At 40.6% G+C, this 18,078-nt stretch overlaps 1 protein-coding gene across 1 annotated transcript in view; it reads left to right on the top strand.

Annotated features, from left to right (window-relative positions):
- The window catches only part of TRUB1 (TruB pseudouridine synthase family member 1), a 35,937-nt gene extending 32,277 nt beyond the window's left edge, over positions 1 to 3,660 (top strand). Inside the window, exons 7-8 of the mRNA XM_037496105.2 lie at positions 233 to 289; positions 1,085 to 3,660. Of these exons, the coding sequence (XP_037352002.1) occupies positions 233 to 289; positions 1,085 to 1,344 (317 nt within the window). The 3' untranslated portion in view covers positions 1,345 to 3,660. The remainder of the gene's footprint in view (positions 1 to 232; positions 290 to 1,084) is intronic.
- Positions 3,661 to 18,078: the final 14,418 nt, after the last annotated feature.

The following is an 18,078-nucleotide window of genomic DNA, read 5'->3' as shown; positions in this document are numbered from 1 at the left end:
TTAATTTAAAATGTGTTCATGAGTCTCTGCTGTTTGCTTTCTCCACACTCTGACTTTTCAATCTCACAAACGCATATGCTACTGGATGAATAATTTATGTTTTAGCACATAAATATTTTATCACTCAATTGTTTGCATAGTGCATTTCTACATTTGTTTAGGGGCATCATTTCTATGTAAAGTGGATTTCATAGGAGGTTAGCAATTTACCATGTCACTGTTAACATTCCAGATGTTGAATGTGGAGGAGGTTTTTATATCAGAAGCTTGGTCAGTGACATTGGCAAAGGTAAGCATAAAGCCGCATTAGGGATTATCATTTAGAGGGTAATATTCCTTTTTTATGAGTAGAAAAATTTTCTGTGTTTTTGGCTTTTTGGTTTTGTTTTGTTTTGTTTTGAATCTGAGTACTGGCCTTAGGAATTGTACTCTTGCTGCCTTCAGCTTTAGCAGCATTGTAGGTTTATAGCATACAATTATCAACATCACAGCTGCAATGAAATGATTATAATGGGAGAAAAGAGAAAGAGCAACAAAAAGATGAAGAGGGTAATAACGAATGTAAGGGCCATCATTTTTTCAACTACAAAATATTTTAACTCTAAGAAGGAACAAGAAAGCCAGATTTATCCATTTGAAAGTTATTTTCATTGATACAAGTTAGATTTTTTCAAAACTGAAAGCTACTGTCTTACAAGGAGCACACAGTTGCAGCCCTTTCTCTGCCATTTGCTGGCATTTGCTGGGCAGGTCATGAGAGCTCATCTGCAAAGTGAAGTAATAGTTACCACGTGGGGTGGCTTCATGGGTTAAATAAGGGAAGTGGATGCAAATTCCTTGTAGACTTTGAAGCAGCTTACAAGGTGAGTTATTAAATAATGTTTGCAAACAGGATTTGCTAAATATTATTTTGCTCCTTAGTTATCTCACTGCCAAGGCTCTTGGTTCTTAGATCATTGCAGTTTTAACCTTTGAGACACTTTTGAAAGGTTTCAATTGAGTTCTTCTGTCATTAGAAAAATCACGGACTAAATATTGAATCAGTTATCTTTGGACTTTTCTTTTTTGTCTTTCGATGCCATAGAACTTTCTTCATGTGCCAATGTCCTAGAACTGACCCGAACCAAACAAGGACCATTTACCCTTGAAGAGCATGCCCTTCCTGAAGACAAATGGACGATCGATGACATTGCACAGTCTCTTGAGCATTGCTCGTCTCTTCTTCCAGCAGAGCTCGCGCTTAAAAAATCAAAACCTGAAGAGGCTAACGAACAAGTTTTGAGCTGTGAATACATCACTCTAAATGAGACCAAGGGAGATGATGATGGAATTAAGACAGTTTAAGATTGGCTTGGGGTCATCATCATTTCCTTAGTTGACATTTGAATCGTGAGTGCAGAATGCCAAGCTACATGCAAAAGACAAGCAACTTTTTTTTGCATGAAGAAAACGTGCCCATTGTTTACAGTTTCTATAGTATACAGTTACCTGCTCTATACTGAAAGCCTCGCAGTTGTTTAGCTCTTTGCTGTACTGTGAAATATTCTCTTTTGATGTTATTAAGCTGTTAGAGTGGATTCAGGAAAATCAACTTTCTGATTTTAACTCTTTTCAAAGTCTTCCTGTGAAAAGTTGGACCTATTTTCTAATCAAAAAAGAAATGTGAGCTACATGTTTCTTTGGTGCCTCAAAAGTGAATGTACGTCAGTGATACTCTGACTTTATTTTGGCTTCCTGCTGGCTCTGTTGTAGTGAAATCCTTTAACTGTGTTTGAAAAGGCCATGATTTAACACTTTCCTATATTTGGGAGGATTTATGATTATTACAAACATTTCTTTGATAAAACTGCATTTGTCTGGTGATAGCTGTGTTTGGAAACTAATAAACTTTTATAATAAATATTTATAAATGAACCAAATTATTACAGCTGCTTTTAATGTGATATAAATAGAAGACTTAATGTTTAATTAAATTCACCTTTATTCAACTGCTAGTGCTCCTGTGACTTATATTTTGGCAGCTGTGAGATCTTTTTCCCCGGTAGTTTCATCAGTGCAGTTGGCTACTCTGTACCAAGTTACTAAATAGTATAATTTTTAAAAGTCGAACTACAGAATGTGTCTTCAATTAAAAATTTCTACTCTCTATCCTTTAATATTTATACCTTTTTATAGGGCATTCATCCCCATGACATTTTTTTTTTTTAGTTTGCTCTTTCAAGTGATATTTATAGATGCTAAGATAGCTGGCCTGCAGCTCCAGTTAATCTCCTCTGCTCTAAATATTTAAAAACAGTTTTTCTCAAACATTTTCACTCAAATAGCTTACTGAATATTCCCCTCTCCTTTACTATAATTTGGAAAATATAGTCACCTTACAAAATAGCGGACTTCATATGAAATGACTGCTGGCATATTTTTGTTACAGGAAAGCAGTTTATTATGCAGCCAGTCTGTAGAAATGTTCAAATTCCACTTCATTTATTAAAAAAATAAAAAGTTTCAAAAGGAAGAATGATTAAAAATTTCATAAAATACAAGTTCTTAAATTTTTATGAATTACCTTTCTTTAAGACGTGGTTGATTTTAAAATTTTTAAAAACTATTTGAAATATGTAAAGTGATTTTATTTGTGGTTAACCTAATACAAACTCAGTATAAAAAGTTATATGTCTCAGTGGAGCATTTTCAGTATATTGGGAACATTTTAAATGAAAATACTAAAACTAATTTTTGTCATGACAGAATTGTAAGGAAAAGACTTGGATATCTTGATGCATTAAATAAAATACCAAACACATAAAGTTGTAACGTATGGTTACAATTTTAGTTATTTATGTCTAGTTCACTGTAGTTTGCACCAACCACAGGGGGCAGGGCTGCCTCTTTCTGCTGGGATACCCAGGATATCATATCTTCATTCACTGCCACTTGAGGTACAAATAGAGGAACACAACTTAAAACTAACATACATAATTTACCAGCGGGCAAGAGAAGAGATTATTTGGAAAGACAAATAACTTTTTTAAATGGTAACCAACTTTCATAGTGAAAACATTGAAGAGAATTTTGCCAAATGGAAATATTACCCATAACCCTCATCATCCTGGTACAGTGATATCAGAACTTTCATTTTTGAGTTAATATTTTCCCTTTTCTTATTATTTGTTCACATAATTATAGTCTTAAGACAACTATACTTTTTAATTGGTTTTCCCCATTTTTAATTATCTGACTCCATTTGTATTTAGTTTTACTAATGTTAATTTTAATCACATTCAGTTTATTTAAATTATTTCCCTATTGCTAAATGCTTGTTATTTTAAAATATTTTAGGATAAATTCCTGGGAGTGCAATTATTATGTGGAATAATATGAACCATTTTATGGTTCTTAATATGTTTGCCTTATGCTTTCCCAAAGAGTTGTAACATTTTACAGTGTCAAAATTGGAGTATATCAGTTCAGTAAAAGTTTACAGCTTTCTGTGGGGGTTTTATATGTTGTTGCTAATTTAGTCGGTGTAACAGTTCAACATGGCTCTATTTGCTTTTGTAGTCTTTTGTGGACTTTTCTGTATACTTTTTTCATTTATATAAATAAATGCCCTAATGGTTTCCTAATGCATTTGTATGAGTTATTTATTCAGTAGAATCTTGGTAGAAGTATTTTCATGGCTATTGTCTAGTTTTATTTTTCATTTTTGTTAACTGAATTTACTAATTTTAACAGTTCTTTCCCTTTTATAATGGACAGATTTATAAGTGTGAATAGTTAAAATTTATTGAAACTGAAATATGCTTCGTTCTCATAGCTGCTGAAATTGATCAAGGTTTTTGAAAAGTTAAAGAATCATTCGTAAAATGTTTTCTCCTGAGAGTCTGGTATTTAGTTACTAACTGTTTTGTCTTCATTTTAACCAAAATATTAGATATCTATGCCTTTTATATTTCTCCATTTAAAGCTTCAAAGCATAATAAAATTGACTTTCAGAAAAGAAAAGGATGCATTAGAAATTCCTAAAAAGTGGGGGGTGGGGTGGGATCAGCAGGGGGTGGAGTGGGGAAGTTCCAGCAGAGATGGCCATGGTCAGGAGCTGTTTAGTCAGTGACAAGGAGACTATGGATGGAGAAGAGGATGTATGTGGCTATATGGTTGGAAAGGCAGACACACGTTAACATCATTTAGTGCCTCAGGCAGAGTGGAGTAAAACTTCGGAGGTGGGACTGGTTCTTATGGAAACTTTATGTTCAAGAGATTAATCTGGCATTGATGTGCAGCAACAAATGAAGAGGGAGAACCAGGCAGACTGCTCTCTTAGAACTGAGTCTGGTGTGGTACTCCAAAATGAGGGGAATGACAAACTCCAGGAGTATTATTAGATAATGGGTTATCAGATAACCCATAATTGAACGGACAATTTAAAGTAAAACTGATGGTATTTAGTGCTCTATCACATAATTGAGCGCCAGCGAATCGGGAGTAAAGTGATTAGCAATAGTCATCAAATAGTTTTTCTTAAAGGAATTGAATGTGAATTTCATGCAAGTCATTTTTTTCTTAGGTGCTGGATAGTTGGTACAGTATGACAATAACAGTTCGTTGTGCGTGCTGTCCTCTGTGGCCAAGCAGCGCACCTCTTAGAAGGAACCATTCCTTTTCACTCCTCTCCAGAGTGTCTGACATATATTTAATCTATAGTTCACAATTATTATCTGTGGCAGTAAATTATGCCCGTGTTTGAGAGCACGGGCTCTGGAGTTGTAGGGTTTCCAGCCTCTACTACTTATCATCTATTAACCTTAGGCAAGTTAATTAACTTTTCTGAGCCCCAGTTTCCTTAATTGTAAAAGGAGGATATTAATAGTGTCTACTTCATAAAATTAAGAAACCTAAATTAGGTCATTAAGGTAAAATGTTTAGCCTGATTCTTAGAACGTAGTAAACAGAAGCAGATGCCCTATACCTGATTTATCTGTAGGAAGAGGATAAATCTTAAAATCTCATGGTTTATAGCTTCAGATCATACAATTCAAGGATACTCTATCTGATACTATTTTGGTAAGAAAAATTAATCTGAGATAAAGAATTTCCTGATAGCAAAGGTGATTAAATGGTACAACTGGCTATTGATGCAAACAGAAAAAGTCTTTAGGGAATATACATGTTTACCTTTAGTATGTCAAGTGTACTAAGTATAAATGTACATATATACATACTTTGACATACACACCATTAAAGTTAGTAAACTCCTTTCATTTACATACTTTCACCCTCCAAAGCTCCTGTGAAATTGGAAGAATCTGTGTGTCTGTTATTTAGATGAAGAACTTGAAGTGTTGCTGAGCATTAGGTGACTTGCCAAGAGTCACACAGCTAGAGTGGCAGAGCTGAGTCTCTGTACTCTGATTCCAAAATGCTGTTTATATTACATCTGGAGAAAAGCGATCTGAAGCACAGATGTTTAGTAGAAGGAATGCAACACACACGGTCATGCCAAAAAATAACTGGGAATAAAAGCAGAAAACAAGACATTTGTTTCTGTTATAATATGACAGAAAATAAGGCTCTTGTGGTTTGGGACTGAGCTTTCACAGAGGAGTGGGGAGTGGGCTGGTCTGGGTGAGACTCCTCTTGGAACTCTGCATCTGGTTCTGGGTTACACATTATGGGCGTAGAAAAACCAACTGGATGAGGTTCAAAGAAAAGCTCCAAAATGATTATGGGCTGGTGGTATTGATTAATAAGGGAAGATTAAAAATGTATAGCTCAGCTAAACAAAGACTAAGTTGAATGTAAATAGATTTCTGAAATGTGTAAACAGTCAAAAGGCAGATGCATTATTTAGCATGCTACATGGGGGTGTGATAAGTAGGTATAGGCAGAAAAATTAAGCTGACTATTAAAAAAACAACTTTCCTGATAACCTATTAAGGCTATGGATGGCAGAACCTTCCTGTGGAGAAGCAACAGAAATCTCAAACTTTATGACTTTTAACATTTCCCTGGGGTCTAGGTATTACATGATCAGAGATGATGATTAATTTGATCAGGTGTGAGAATGGTACTGTGGTTACATAAGAAAATGTCAGTTTGTAGCGTTACTGTGAAATATAGGAGTAGAACAACCTAAGATATTTGCTTATAAACATCGCAGCGAGGGAGAACAGGAGAGATGAAGTAAGCGTGGCAAAGTCAAAAATGTTGTAACTTAAGGTAGGTGCATGTGAGAGCATTTACTTTTTACTTTTATTATGTTATGCTTGAAACTCATCATAAAAAAATTTAAATACCATTTTTCCTGAACACTCCTGGCCTCCCTGAATGGAAGAGCCTTCTGGGCACCCAGGCAGACTTGTGGTCGATCAGGGCCAGGGCAGCGGGATTAGCGCGTCTGTTCACCGTCCGGTTCTTGTCTTGTAGCTGGGCCGGAGGGGTCTTTCCAAACCCATATGGAGGAACCCAAGAAAATTCTTAGAACTGTAGGAGCCTCGTGGTAGCTTCAGGATAGGAATTCCAAGGTGAAAGGGCAGAGAGCAGGGTAATGACCCCCCTCTCCAATTCTCTCCCGCCTTCCTGGAAAACGGCTGTCATCCAGCCAAGGCCTAGGTGCCTCAGGGACCACCAGTCCCGTCCTCTCGAATGAAGATGGTCCCAGTGAAGGATTTCAAAGCCCAGCAAACACCACAAAATTGAAGTTTTAAAAAATAATCTTAAAACCATCTTCTTTAACCCCTCTATGCGGCTCTCACCTCACCTTCTTGTAGATGAACATTTACGACAGGAAATTTAGGGAGCATTTGGAACATATTATGCCTAAGTCTACTCTTCAGTTTGTAAGAGAAATAGGAATATTTTATCTGAATTTCGCTGATGGTAATCGAACGTGAACACAGACCTAGTATCTGAGGATCTGCCATGTCTGAATTTCTCTATATTGCATTACTAGGCCAGCAAATGGCTGCTGATATGAAGCTCATGGTAGCTCAGAGCAATGGAGCGTGGTCACCTTTGGAACTGTCTGAAAAGGAAGCTGAGGGTGAATGGTGGAAACGTTTGGTGGAGTCTTTCTCATGAACAGACATGATTTCTCCATGCCTGGGGTCAGTGTCTTAGGTCAGACCTGTATCACTTCTTACTTGGGCTCTTACAAAGGCCCTGATTGGCTTCCTCTCCTCCCGTCTCTTCCCTAAGTCACCTTGCCTCCAGAGAAAGCATGGTGAGGCACAGCTAATTGTGTCATTCCTCTGTTTAAATTCGTAGCACCTACAGAATGAGCTACTACAAGGACCATATCTTATTTTTTTTTTTTAAAGATTTATTTATTTATTTATTTATTTATACAAGCACTGGGTACAGTCAGAAGCGGGAGGGTGAGAGAATTCACCAGAGCCGGGGTGGGGAACAGAACAGGCAGACCAACGAAATACACTGCTGAGGGAAGCAGCGGGCGGCAGGAGATGTCTGCGGGCCATGTGGGACCCTCACCCGGTGGCCGGGGATCGAACCGGCACCGAAGAGGCTGCCGGCAGCTTCGCAACCCAGCGCTCAACCGCTGTACCACCGGGGAGGCCCACCATATCTTATTTTTGAGTCATCCTGGTGCTTTGCATCGTTATCACAGAGACATTCTTCAATGAAGATCTGATTGAGGGCCTCCCCTGGTGGCACAGAGGTTGAGCGCTGGGCTGCGAAGCTGCCCGTAGCCTCTGCAGCGCTGGTTCGATCCCGGGCCACCGGCGAGGGTCCCACATGGCGTGACAGACCTCTCCTGCCTCGCCCGCTGCTCCCCTCAGCAGTGTACTTCATCAGTCTGCTTGCTCTGCCCTCCCCTCTCATCTGGTGAATTCTCTCACCCTCCCATGCTTCTGACTGTACCGAGTGATTGTATGAATAAATAAATAAATCTTAAAAAAAAAAAAATGATCTGATTGAATGCCTACAACCCCGTGCCTCCCATTTGCCTTTGTATGTATTTAACTTCTGCACAGAAGGTGGCTTTCCCCACTTTGTCCCCCTGCCCCAGTGATTTTTCAAGACTCTATATAAGGGTTACAGTAATGAATTCTTTTTCTTTTTCTTTTCTGATGGCCTGGCCAGAATTAGTTTATCCTCACCCCACTTGCCGTAGCATCTCATACATATGTTCCTTACTCTACTTACCCGCACCATTCATTTACTTGTCTGTCTGCTCCAAAGGCCGGCGGGCTCTTGGAGAGCAAATACTGTGTTTTTATCTTTATTTCCCAGTGTCTGACACATTCCTGGCACTCAACATCATCAGACTAAATGTTGGGAGCCAAAATTTTCTAAGCATGGGAAGGTACTGAGTACTCGACAAGTGGAAGCGAATGAATAAAGGGAGATGGTATTCATTTAGTTGACTTTGATCTTTTCTGTCTGTGGTTGAAGGAGAGCATAGCCACAGCAGGAGATCTAGCAGATCTCCAGATTTACCACGAGCCTACTGTTGGTCCCATTTCTGTGTTTTAGGAACAGGAAGATGAGCAATGCAGTGATATCTGCTGGAAATATTGATTCTACTACCCTAACCTGCCTCTCAACTTTAAGAATGTAGGAAAGAAATAAGATGCTATATAACTTATTCTAATTTGTGGTAATGCTGTTGTTTCCTTTTTAAGGAGGGGGTGAAATTGGATTGTTTGTTTGGTTTCTTCTTCAATAAGAAGCATCTTAATACAAGTGGTCTGGACAGCTGTCCCATTTTCAAAAATTACAAGTTTTGATCATTGCTAAATTGTACAGATCTCAATCTGTCTGCTCTGCATACATTTGCATCTATAAAAGCAGAAGCAGGCTAAAAGTCTTTCTAATGCAATCCCCTAAATGCATGAAGTATTAGATTGCTTTCCCGCATTGGCTCCTGCATTGCTAAGGGCTTAAAAGGATCATTGATTTGAATTATTTAATGTGTACAGCAGGTTGAGTTTCCTTTTTATTTTTTTTTGAAGAACCTGTGGGGACATTGCTTTAGCTTTTTTTATGTTAAATCTCATTTTTCTTTGAAAATAAGAAGTTAAAACTGTATTCACATAAGCTCCCAAAGTGCCAGATTTTCATTGTGTTTTTAAACCATCAAGGAAATGTTTGAGTCTAATGAAATGTTACTGCTGAAAATTGAGCTGAAATTGCTGGACTGAAAATATAGTTATAACTATACATTATTCTAACATTGTTGTTTTATTTTGGAGCTGATACAGATGAAGTAATGAGACAGGGAGAGATCCTTTCTATAACAAAAAACAATCCTGGATTTTTGTTGTCTTTGAAGCGTAAGCCAGTTTTGACTTAAATTCAGTCAACACAGTCCTGGATTTTACATGTTGAACATTTTTTCTGTGTCATATACATTTCAGTTTCTATTGTTCTTTGATGGTTGACTCTTTCCCTGTGGAGAGGCGGTTGTATCATGTCAGCACAATTTGTTTTGGTAACATCTGGTGAGTGGATTTATTTTGGTTTGTGTTATGTTCAGAAAGCATGCCAAACGTGGAGATTTGCTTGTGACGTTCAGTGCTGCTTTCTGTAACAAAGCAGAGTCTAGTTTGATCCACTTGACAGGACAGTGCACAAACTAAAGGATGGAAGACCCATCCACAAAAGACAATTCTGTGATATCAAAAGTTTAGGTGGGGGGACTAGTGGGGTCACCATAAGATTTATCATGTGAACCCAGGTGTTTGTGAGAGAAGTTGGAATGCTAATGGTAAGGGCTGAAAAGGAAGGAAGAGACATTAATTGATCTACAACAGGTATAAACTGGGACCATCTGGGACAAGCCAGATGCCACTGTCAGCCTAACTAGGAAGCCAGCAAACCCCTCTTGGAATTCCGGTAAGTTGTTGCTGTCACTCTCTGTTAAGGAGCCCTGCTGTAGAAATTCTAATAAATCAGGCAGTACAACATTCTTGGACTTGTAGCAGGTAGAAGGCACATTAGGGCAGAAGACAAAGTCACTGGAACTTGACATGGGTGTGAATGTTATCTAATCATAAAGCTGCTGCAGCCAATGGTAAATTTTTGTTTCTAGCTAACCATCTATCTTAATAAATCAAATTAAGTTAGCTTTTGTAGGAGGACACAGAAATTGATAGCCTGCAGGGAAAGCTGGGATTTGGGTGGCTTGTGGCTTAGATACCAAAATCAGAAATATTAGCCAAGGATGTCAGCCAAGTGAATTAAGTTTTCATTATAATATACCACCAGATGCAGCGACTGTCCTATTTTCACTTACAGTAATTCCTTTTGAATTAATATACCTTAAAAATAGCTGCAGTTTCTCAAATTGGTGAATAATATATGGGGCTTGCCATACTTTCCTTTTTCCTGAAGGTCTCTTTGAGGTCTTTCAAGAACACAATTCAATTCAGCAAACATTAGGGGATCGAATGTGTGTAAGGCAGCGCGCAAGGTGCAACAGAGATACAAAGAGGAGAGTAAGACCCTCTCCTTAAGATACTTCTTATATTACAGAACACAGAATTACTACTACTGCTACTACTACTACTACTACTAATGCATTCTGTAGGCAGGTGCCATTAAAAAGGCACTTACATTAAAGGTGCAAGGATATTTATAATATTACTGTATAATTTTCCATTTTTGAAATACAAAAATGGAAATATTTTTAAATATTTTTAGAGGTCTAAATCTATGCTGTACCATGGGAATTTAGGGGACTGGGAGGTTTTATTGGGCTCTAAGGGTCTCTGATGGTTGATCAACAACATTCCAATCACTTTGTAACAAGGCTCCCCTAAAAACTCTCTCATGAAAAGTCTTTCTCGGGCCTCTCCGGTGGTGCAGTGGTTGAGCGCTGGGTTGCGAAGCTGCCCGCGGCACCGGTTCGATCCCCGGCTGCTCCCCGGCCACCAGAGGAGGGTCCCACATGGCGCACAGACCTCTCCTGCCGCCCGCTGCTCCCCTCAGCAGTGTCCTTCGGTCCTTCTGCCTGCTCTGCTCCCCGCTCTGGCTCTGGTGAATTCTCTCACCTTCCCGGGCTTCTGACTGTACCCAGTGCTTGTATAAACAAACAAACAAACAAATAAATAAATAAAACATGCCTCTGAAAAAAAAAAAAGTCTTTCTCCCCACTTATTCAATGGTAGGCAGCAAAACACACTGTCTTTGATCCCCAGAACATTCCCTGGTTTTGTCCTTAAAAACCTTTGATGTTTTGTCTTTTGTCTTTCCTCGCCCTTGTCACATGCATTGTGTTTTGGGACCTGGCTCGAAGGCTGTCTTCCTGCTCACCCCCCGCATTTAGTGACTGTGAGTAATACATCATTGAACATGGGGGTGCAGAAACCTCTTTGAATTAATATTTTCATGTTCTTTGGGTAAATACCCAGAGAAGGGATAACTGGATGATATGGAATTTCTAGCTGTAACTTTTTTAAAAAAAAAGATTTTTATTTATTTATGCATGCAAGAACTGGGGTACAGGCCAGAGGTGTGTATGGGGCGGGAGGTGAAAGGATTCACCAGAGCCAGAGTGGGGAACAGAACAGGCAGAATGACTGAAATACACAGCTGAGAGGAGCAGTGGGCAAGACAGGGGAGGTCGGCTGCACCATGTGGGTTGCTCCCTGGCTGGTCGGGGATGGAACTTGTGCTGCAGAGGCTGCGGATAGCTTCACAGTGCTGTGCTTAACCCCTTGCGCCACCAGGGAGGCCCACTAGTTTTAACTTTTTTTTTTTTTAAAGATTTATTTATTTGTTTGTTTGTTTGTTTATTTTTTTATTTATTTATTCAAGCACTGGGTACAGTCAGAAGCGCGGGAGGGTGAGAGAATTCACCAGAGCCAGAGCGGGGAGCAGAGCAGGCAGAAGGACCGAAGTACACTGCTGAGGGGAGCAGCAGGCGGCAGGAGAGGTCTGCGCGCCATGTGGGACCCTCCTCTGGTGGCCAGGGAGCAGCCGGGGATCGAACTGGCGCTGCAGAGGCTGTGGGCAGCTTCGCAACCCAGCGCTCAACCGCTGCGCCACCGGGGAGGCCCTACTAGTTTTAACTTTTAAAGGAATCTCTAATAACTATTTTCCATAGTGGCTGCACCAGTTTACATTCCCACCAACAGTGTATGAGGCACCCCTACTCTTCACACCCTCTTAACTCTCATTGTTTCTTGTCTTTTTGTTCAGTCATTCTCACAGGTACGAGATGGTACCTCATGGTTTTCATCTGCATTTCTATTATAATAAGATACAATGAATATCTTTTCATAGTCTTGTTTACCATCTGTGTGTCTTTGGAGAAGTGTCATTCAGATCCTTGGATCCATTTTTTAATTAGATTGTTTTTTGTTGTTGGGTTTTATAATTTCTTTGTATACTTTGGATAATAACCTCTTGTTGAATTTATGATTTGCAAATATCTTCTCCCATCCAATAGGATGCTTTTTTGTTTTGACAAAAGTTTCTTTCACTGTGCAGAAGCTTTTTAGTTTGATGTAGTCCCGTGTGTTTATTTTTGCTTTTGTTTCCTTGCCATTGGAGTCCAGTCCTAAGGCATATCTCTAAGGCTGATGATGACTAATAAATAATAGTCACCACTGAGTGAGTGAAAAAGGAGATTTGTTCTCAGAAGTAAAAAATTGAGAATTAAACCAGAAGGAAGAGACTGCAGGGAAGGAAGTCCCAGCCATCTGCTTCTTTGCCACCCCAGCGCCCCCCAAAAGGGTTTGACTTACATAGCGTGGAGACAGGCAACGTGAGAGGCAAACCCATTGCAGGAACAGAATTCATTGTTTTGAGGGCATTTGTTAATTCCAGACATCGATATGTGTACCTTAAACTCAGGAGATCGTTATCTCTGATAGATGCAAGTTGTGTGTGAGAAAGGTAAGGACTTAGATAAAAAACGTACCATAGGAAATGATAGTTTGGTGGGAGTCAGGTCACTGCATGGGGAGACTCCAGGCTTCCAGGGGATCCTTGCTGATCTACCTCACTAAGGCAGGGCCTTCCTTGATGGCAGATCTCTGTTTTGCTGACTGCTGCCTCTGCTGGCCCTTGTTTTTTGATTTTTTTTTTCCTTTGTCCAGCACTTGATTTTCTTTCACACTGATGTTGGGGAGCTTATCACCTGTTTTTGTCTATGTATTTTGTGCTTTCAGACTTACTTGCAAGTCTTTTTTTTTTTTTTTAAGGGGGAAATGCCAGCGGCGGTTTTATGATTTTATTAACAAAACACACATATACCCAAACTGGCTGTTCTTTCTCTTCCCTACTCAGCCTGGCGTTGGGATCGGTGCCTCTGATGGCCACTTGCGCTGTGCTTGGAGGAGACATCGTGAGCCATCTCAGTAAGATTGGTTGCATTCCGCAGCACTCCAAGCACCAAGAGCTTCCAGAAGCCACTGGGCAGTAGGTGCTTTGTTTTCTTGTTGCTCCCATGACCGATGTCGGGCACCAAGGTCTGGCCCTTGAGTCTTCTGTGCATCCTGTCATGGATGCCGCTGGGTTTCCACCAGTGAGAGAGGGAGGGAGGAAGTAAGGGGCGGAGGGCAGGAGAGAGGGAGTGTTATGGGGAGAGGATGTCCTGAACAAACTCCACAAACAGGTTTTATGGACCCCACCACCACCCCAAACCAAAGAGACCCAAGACACCAAGGACTACAAATCCCAGAATATCACCACCAAATGGAGGATGCTGGGAATTGAGGGTGGGGGTAGGCAGCCAGGTCTGGTGTATAGCAAGACAGGGGGGGTTGGTTTCTGGCCGGCTTCCAGGGTGCTGTTGGGGTTCCAGCTCAGCGGAACTGGCAGGACGCATTCACGAATTTATCTCCCTCTCTTTCTCCCTGAGTTATTCCTTTCCTCATTTCCCCTTTGTGTAACCTTTTTACCTTTTATAACCCTTTATTAACCTTTATAAGCCCTTTATTAACCTTTGTGGGTGAACCTGCAATTGATTCTCATTATAAGTCCCTTTTAAGCAGGTGGGGACCCACCGTCAGGCCAACTCATTTCATATTGGGGTTGCCCTGCAGCAGTTGGAAGGAAGGAAGGGCGAAAGGAAGGAAGCAAGCAAGGGTGAGTGGGTTTGGGGACTAGAGAATTTGAAGTTGTTTACACTGATTAAATCCTTAGCAGTACCTGTGACCTATGATGGAGTCAGGTGTTTCAGATGCTTGGAAACACATTCCCTGTGGGGAGCACAGTGGTTTGTCCCTTTCCTTAATGTTATTTATAATCTAAGTCATATAAATATTGTGACCGAAGGCCAAGCCACTAGACTAAGTGCTGTTTTGTTTTGCTTTCAGATGTGATACTCTCTCTCAAGTTCTGAAATGTCTGTATGCAGACCGGTAGCACACACAGGGCTCTCTCTAGCTTGACCCATAGCAGTGAAAGCAGAAAAAAATGAGCCACTGAAGAGATGGAGGAAGAGATCCATGTGGAGAGAGAGAGAGAGAGAGAGAGAGAGAGAGAGAGAGAGAGAGAGAGAGAGAGAGAGAGAGGAGAATGGGGCCAGGACATTGCAGTGAAGCCAGGAGGTCAAGTGCCTCCTCCAAGAAGAGGCGGCCAGCACTGTTGGACCTGCCAGGCTGGGCTCCCTTCTCGGTGGTGTCTAAGATGGTGGTTTACCTAATTCCAGTGCACATGCAGTAGGGGCAAGAATAACTTCTGTCACAAGCAGAAAACTTGGTGAAGGAACATATTTTTAGTCCCAAAATGGATAATAGAACAACAAACCTAATGCCCCCAATCCATCCTCTGGCTTTCCCAAGAGAAATGATCATTACACTTGCAGGTAACCTTGAAGAAGGAAGGAAAACAGCTGCACTGCAGCCAGGCTCATTTTCAGCTGTCAGCAGAAAAATACAGTTCTGCCCCAGCCTCCATCAAATCACTCAGGCTTGGCCAATCGTTGTTTTCCAACTCCTTTCTGTTGCCTTTAAAATCCAAACATTTTTCTATCGATTCTTTTCTGCTGTGCCAGCACTGACCCAGCTAAGTGTGAGAATTGGTGCCGTCAAGATGCCCCAGTTCTGCCTGTCTGGCTGTGCAGGTGCGGGAGGCACCAGCCCCTGCAGCCTGGGACCAGCGTGTGCTTTTGAAGGGATGTGATAATAGCCAAGTTGATCTTGCCTTAAAGGAATGGAGAAAAAGAGGCAGCTGACCCTCTGTTTGGAAGAGAGCATCACAATAGGATAAATCATGGGTTGTTTTTTTTTTTTTTCCTGTGTCAGTTTCCCACCTCGCCCTAATTTCATAGATGGAATCACATGTGTAGAACCAACTTTGCAATTTAGCTCTGAAGTCCAGAATGGCTACACAGGAAAGCACAGTGCCTTTTTATATACTCATTCCCTGATGTGTTAAATCACCCAGAAAGCTGGAGGAAAAAGCTTCCCTGCCTGAGCTGGTGTAAGCCGCGTGCCATCGGAAGGCTATCCTGACATTCTGCAGTGGAGAGGACATAAAGGTCTAGCAGGATTAATAATAACTATCATTATCTTTTTATTTTTAAACTCAGATGTGGGGAGTTGAGTTAATTATACTGCTCAGTTCACGGCACATTTTCATTGTCGTGTCTTCCAGTCCCTGCTCCTGTTTCAAGTATTTATTCCCCATTCTGTTCTCCCCCTGACCCCTCCGCTCGTCCGGCCCCCTTAGGTAATTGTTCTAATAGGTTGAATGTGTGTGATATTTGTATGCCTTCTTCTCAATTGTGTAAACCTGGATTACCAGCCCACATAATGGGGCTGTGTTACATATCTTCTCTTCTTTTTTTCACTCGCCTAGGATCTTAAGGTGTATCCTTGCTGCTATGTGTATACCTAGTCTATTGATTTTAATGTCTGCAGAATAGTCCATGATTTGTTATCTCTTCTTTGGGTGCTTATAATACCCTCCCCCGAGTTCAGTATTAAGCATCATAGGGGCATTATGTCATCTGATCTTACCCAGGAACAGGGTGCTGGAATTTTGGCAGTAATCCCAAACTGAATGAAACTAGTCAGAATTATGGTGGGAGATTCAATACAGTGATTTACAATGTGCCAATAACCAGGTAGTATTTGCTCACATACTCAGGGGCTGCTGCTCCAGCAGCTATTTCCTGCTTCATTTCTTGCCTTAGTCTATAAATACTGCTGACTTCAGCTCAACTGTCTTTCTTCCTCTGGCAGTCGTATTTCTTTGGTTCAAACAGAAGGTGATTCATTGCAATCACCCAGAACCCAAAGAACCAGGAGTTACAAGCCTGGACACCTGTCCATTCTCTCTGGAGGGACAATTGTGTGGAAGTCAAGTGGCTCTGATGCTTCTGGACCACTGCATGCTCAGCATCAAGCTTCCTGCTTCAACAGGAAATCCCAGAACCTCTTGAGCTTCTGAGCAGAAGCCCCATCTTCTGCAGCCCAATCAACTGGGTAGAAAAAACTGCCAGTGACCTCAATTACCCCCCTTTCTCAGGTGGGACAGCTAGAGGCTGGGATGTGTCAATGAGTGTTGCCCACTCAATTTTGATATGAGAGTCTGGAACCTGCATCTGTGGCTCTTATGCCTGTAAAAATCAGTAGACTGTGCAGATATGAACTCTTGTACAGATGTAACTAAAGGGTTGGCTTTTGTTTGTCTCTTCCTACATGAATCTGGTAAATAGATTATTTTCTTTTTAAAAAATTTTGTCAACAACTGCACATATCGCACTATTTCCAGCGTAACTCCTAAATCATTCACTATAGAAATGCTTCAAATGCCAACATAGGGAGATTTTTCTAGCCATGTGTGACAGAAATTCTTTAGTGAAGTATTTAATTATGTTTTCTCCAATTATATATATTTTGTTTCTGAAGCCTTCATTTCTATTGCATTCATTTTGGAAGGAGTGTACTTAAGTAAAATTTTCAATAACTGAGCATCTTTGGAACATTTTCTGGTTCCTCCCATTCTTGCAACAAATATATTCAGTATAGCTAGTATTGCTTTTCTTTCAAATTATTCTTTTCTCTACCTTAGAGTTCAAAGCATATGTCTAATTTTTTATTGACTAATCCTCACTTGTTGTCATCAAACTTCAGGTCTTTTATTAACTTGTAGGTCTAATTGGCTCCTTAATAAGAGCTTCAAACAGATTCTTTTTCCAATGTCTTATCTTTTGACTGCATGCCAGTAACAAACTGTTAACTGCCTTAATCCTTCATAAAATTTCCAGAACACACTGAAACAATGCCCGGGTAAATTGCAACAAGACAATTACCAACCAAACATGAGGCCCCTTTGGATCTAAGCACAGAAGGATTAGGATCATTGGACTTTGGCTCCGAAAGGTGCTGAGGTAAAACAGACATAGTCCTTGGCCATGAAGAATGGAAGAGTCTTGCCTGGCAGCACTGGGTCCATACTGAATTTGGAGGCACCTGACTGTAGGAATTCAAAAGAGGGGGGACTGCCTCTAGGAGGATGCCTCTGAACTTCGAGCATGAGGAAGTCTAGGTCAGCTCTTCTGGCCCCCTAGGGATGCTCTTTCCACATCCATTTATTGGCATGGAGTTTGACGACCTTCACAGACCTACGCGAATGCTGTGTACTCTGCAGGATGGATCCAAATGCTGGGCTGTCACCATCTCCTACTGCAAGACCGTCAGCACTCAAGAATCACAGCTGCAGGTGAGAAAGAAAAGGAGGTACCCTGTATAAAGAAACTTGGTGCTGTAAGAGATTTCAAATGCACTCCCGATCTATCTCCATTCTAAATCTTCCCCGGCGTTATACAGCAAAGGATCCCAATCCCAGGAAATGTTAAATTGGATTTCTGTAGTGGAAATTGCAAAATATTAAAATGTATTATGAAGCAACACTAACTAAATCAGAACCGGTGCAAGAATGAACCAACAGATCAATGAAGCAGACATCAAGTCGAGGAACAGACTCAAATGCATGAAGTAATTTAATATATAATAAAGGTAACCTCATGAACCGGTGGGGGAAAATTGATCAGGCAATAATTGATATTGAGATAATTGACTGCTCACTGAGAGAGAAATAAGCTTATTCCTACTACATATCTTATATTAAATAACTTGGTGATAAATAAAAGTCTCTGTG

The sequence above is a fragment of the Talpa occidentalis genome, unplaced genomic scaffold (assembly GCF_014898055.3).
Source record: "Talpa occidentalis isolate TD23 unplaced genomic scaffold, MPIMG_talOcc4v2.1 talOcc4.8, whole genome shotgun sequence".
Classification (NCBI taxonomy): domain Eukaryota; kingdom Metazoa; phylum Chordata; class Mammalia; order Eulipotyphla; family Talpidae; genus Talpa; species Talpa occidentalis.
The sequence above is the reverse complement of the archived record's forward strand: the minus strand, read 5'-3'. Positions and strand labels throughout refer to the sequence as shown.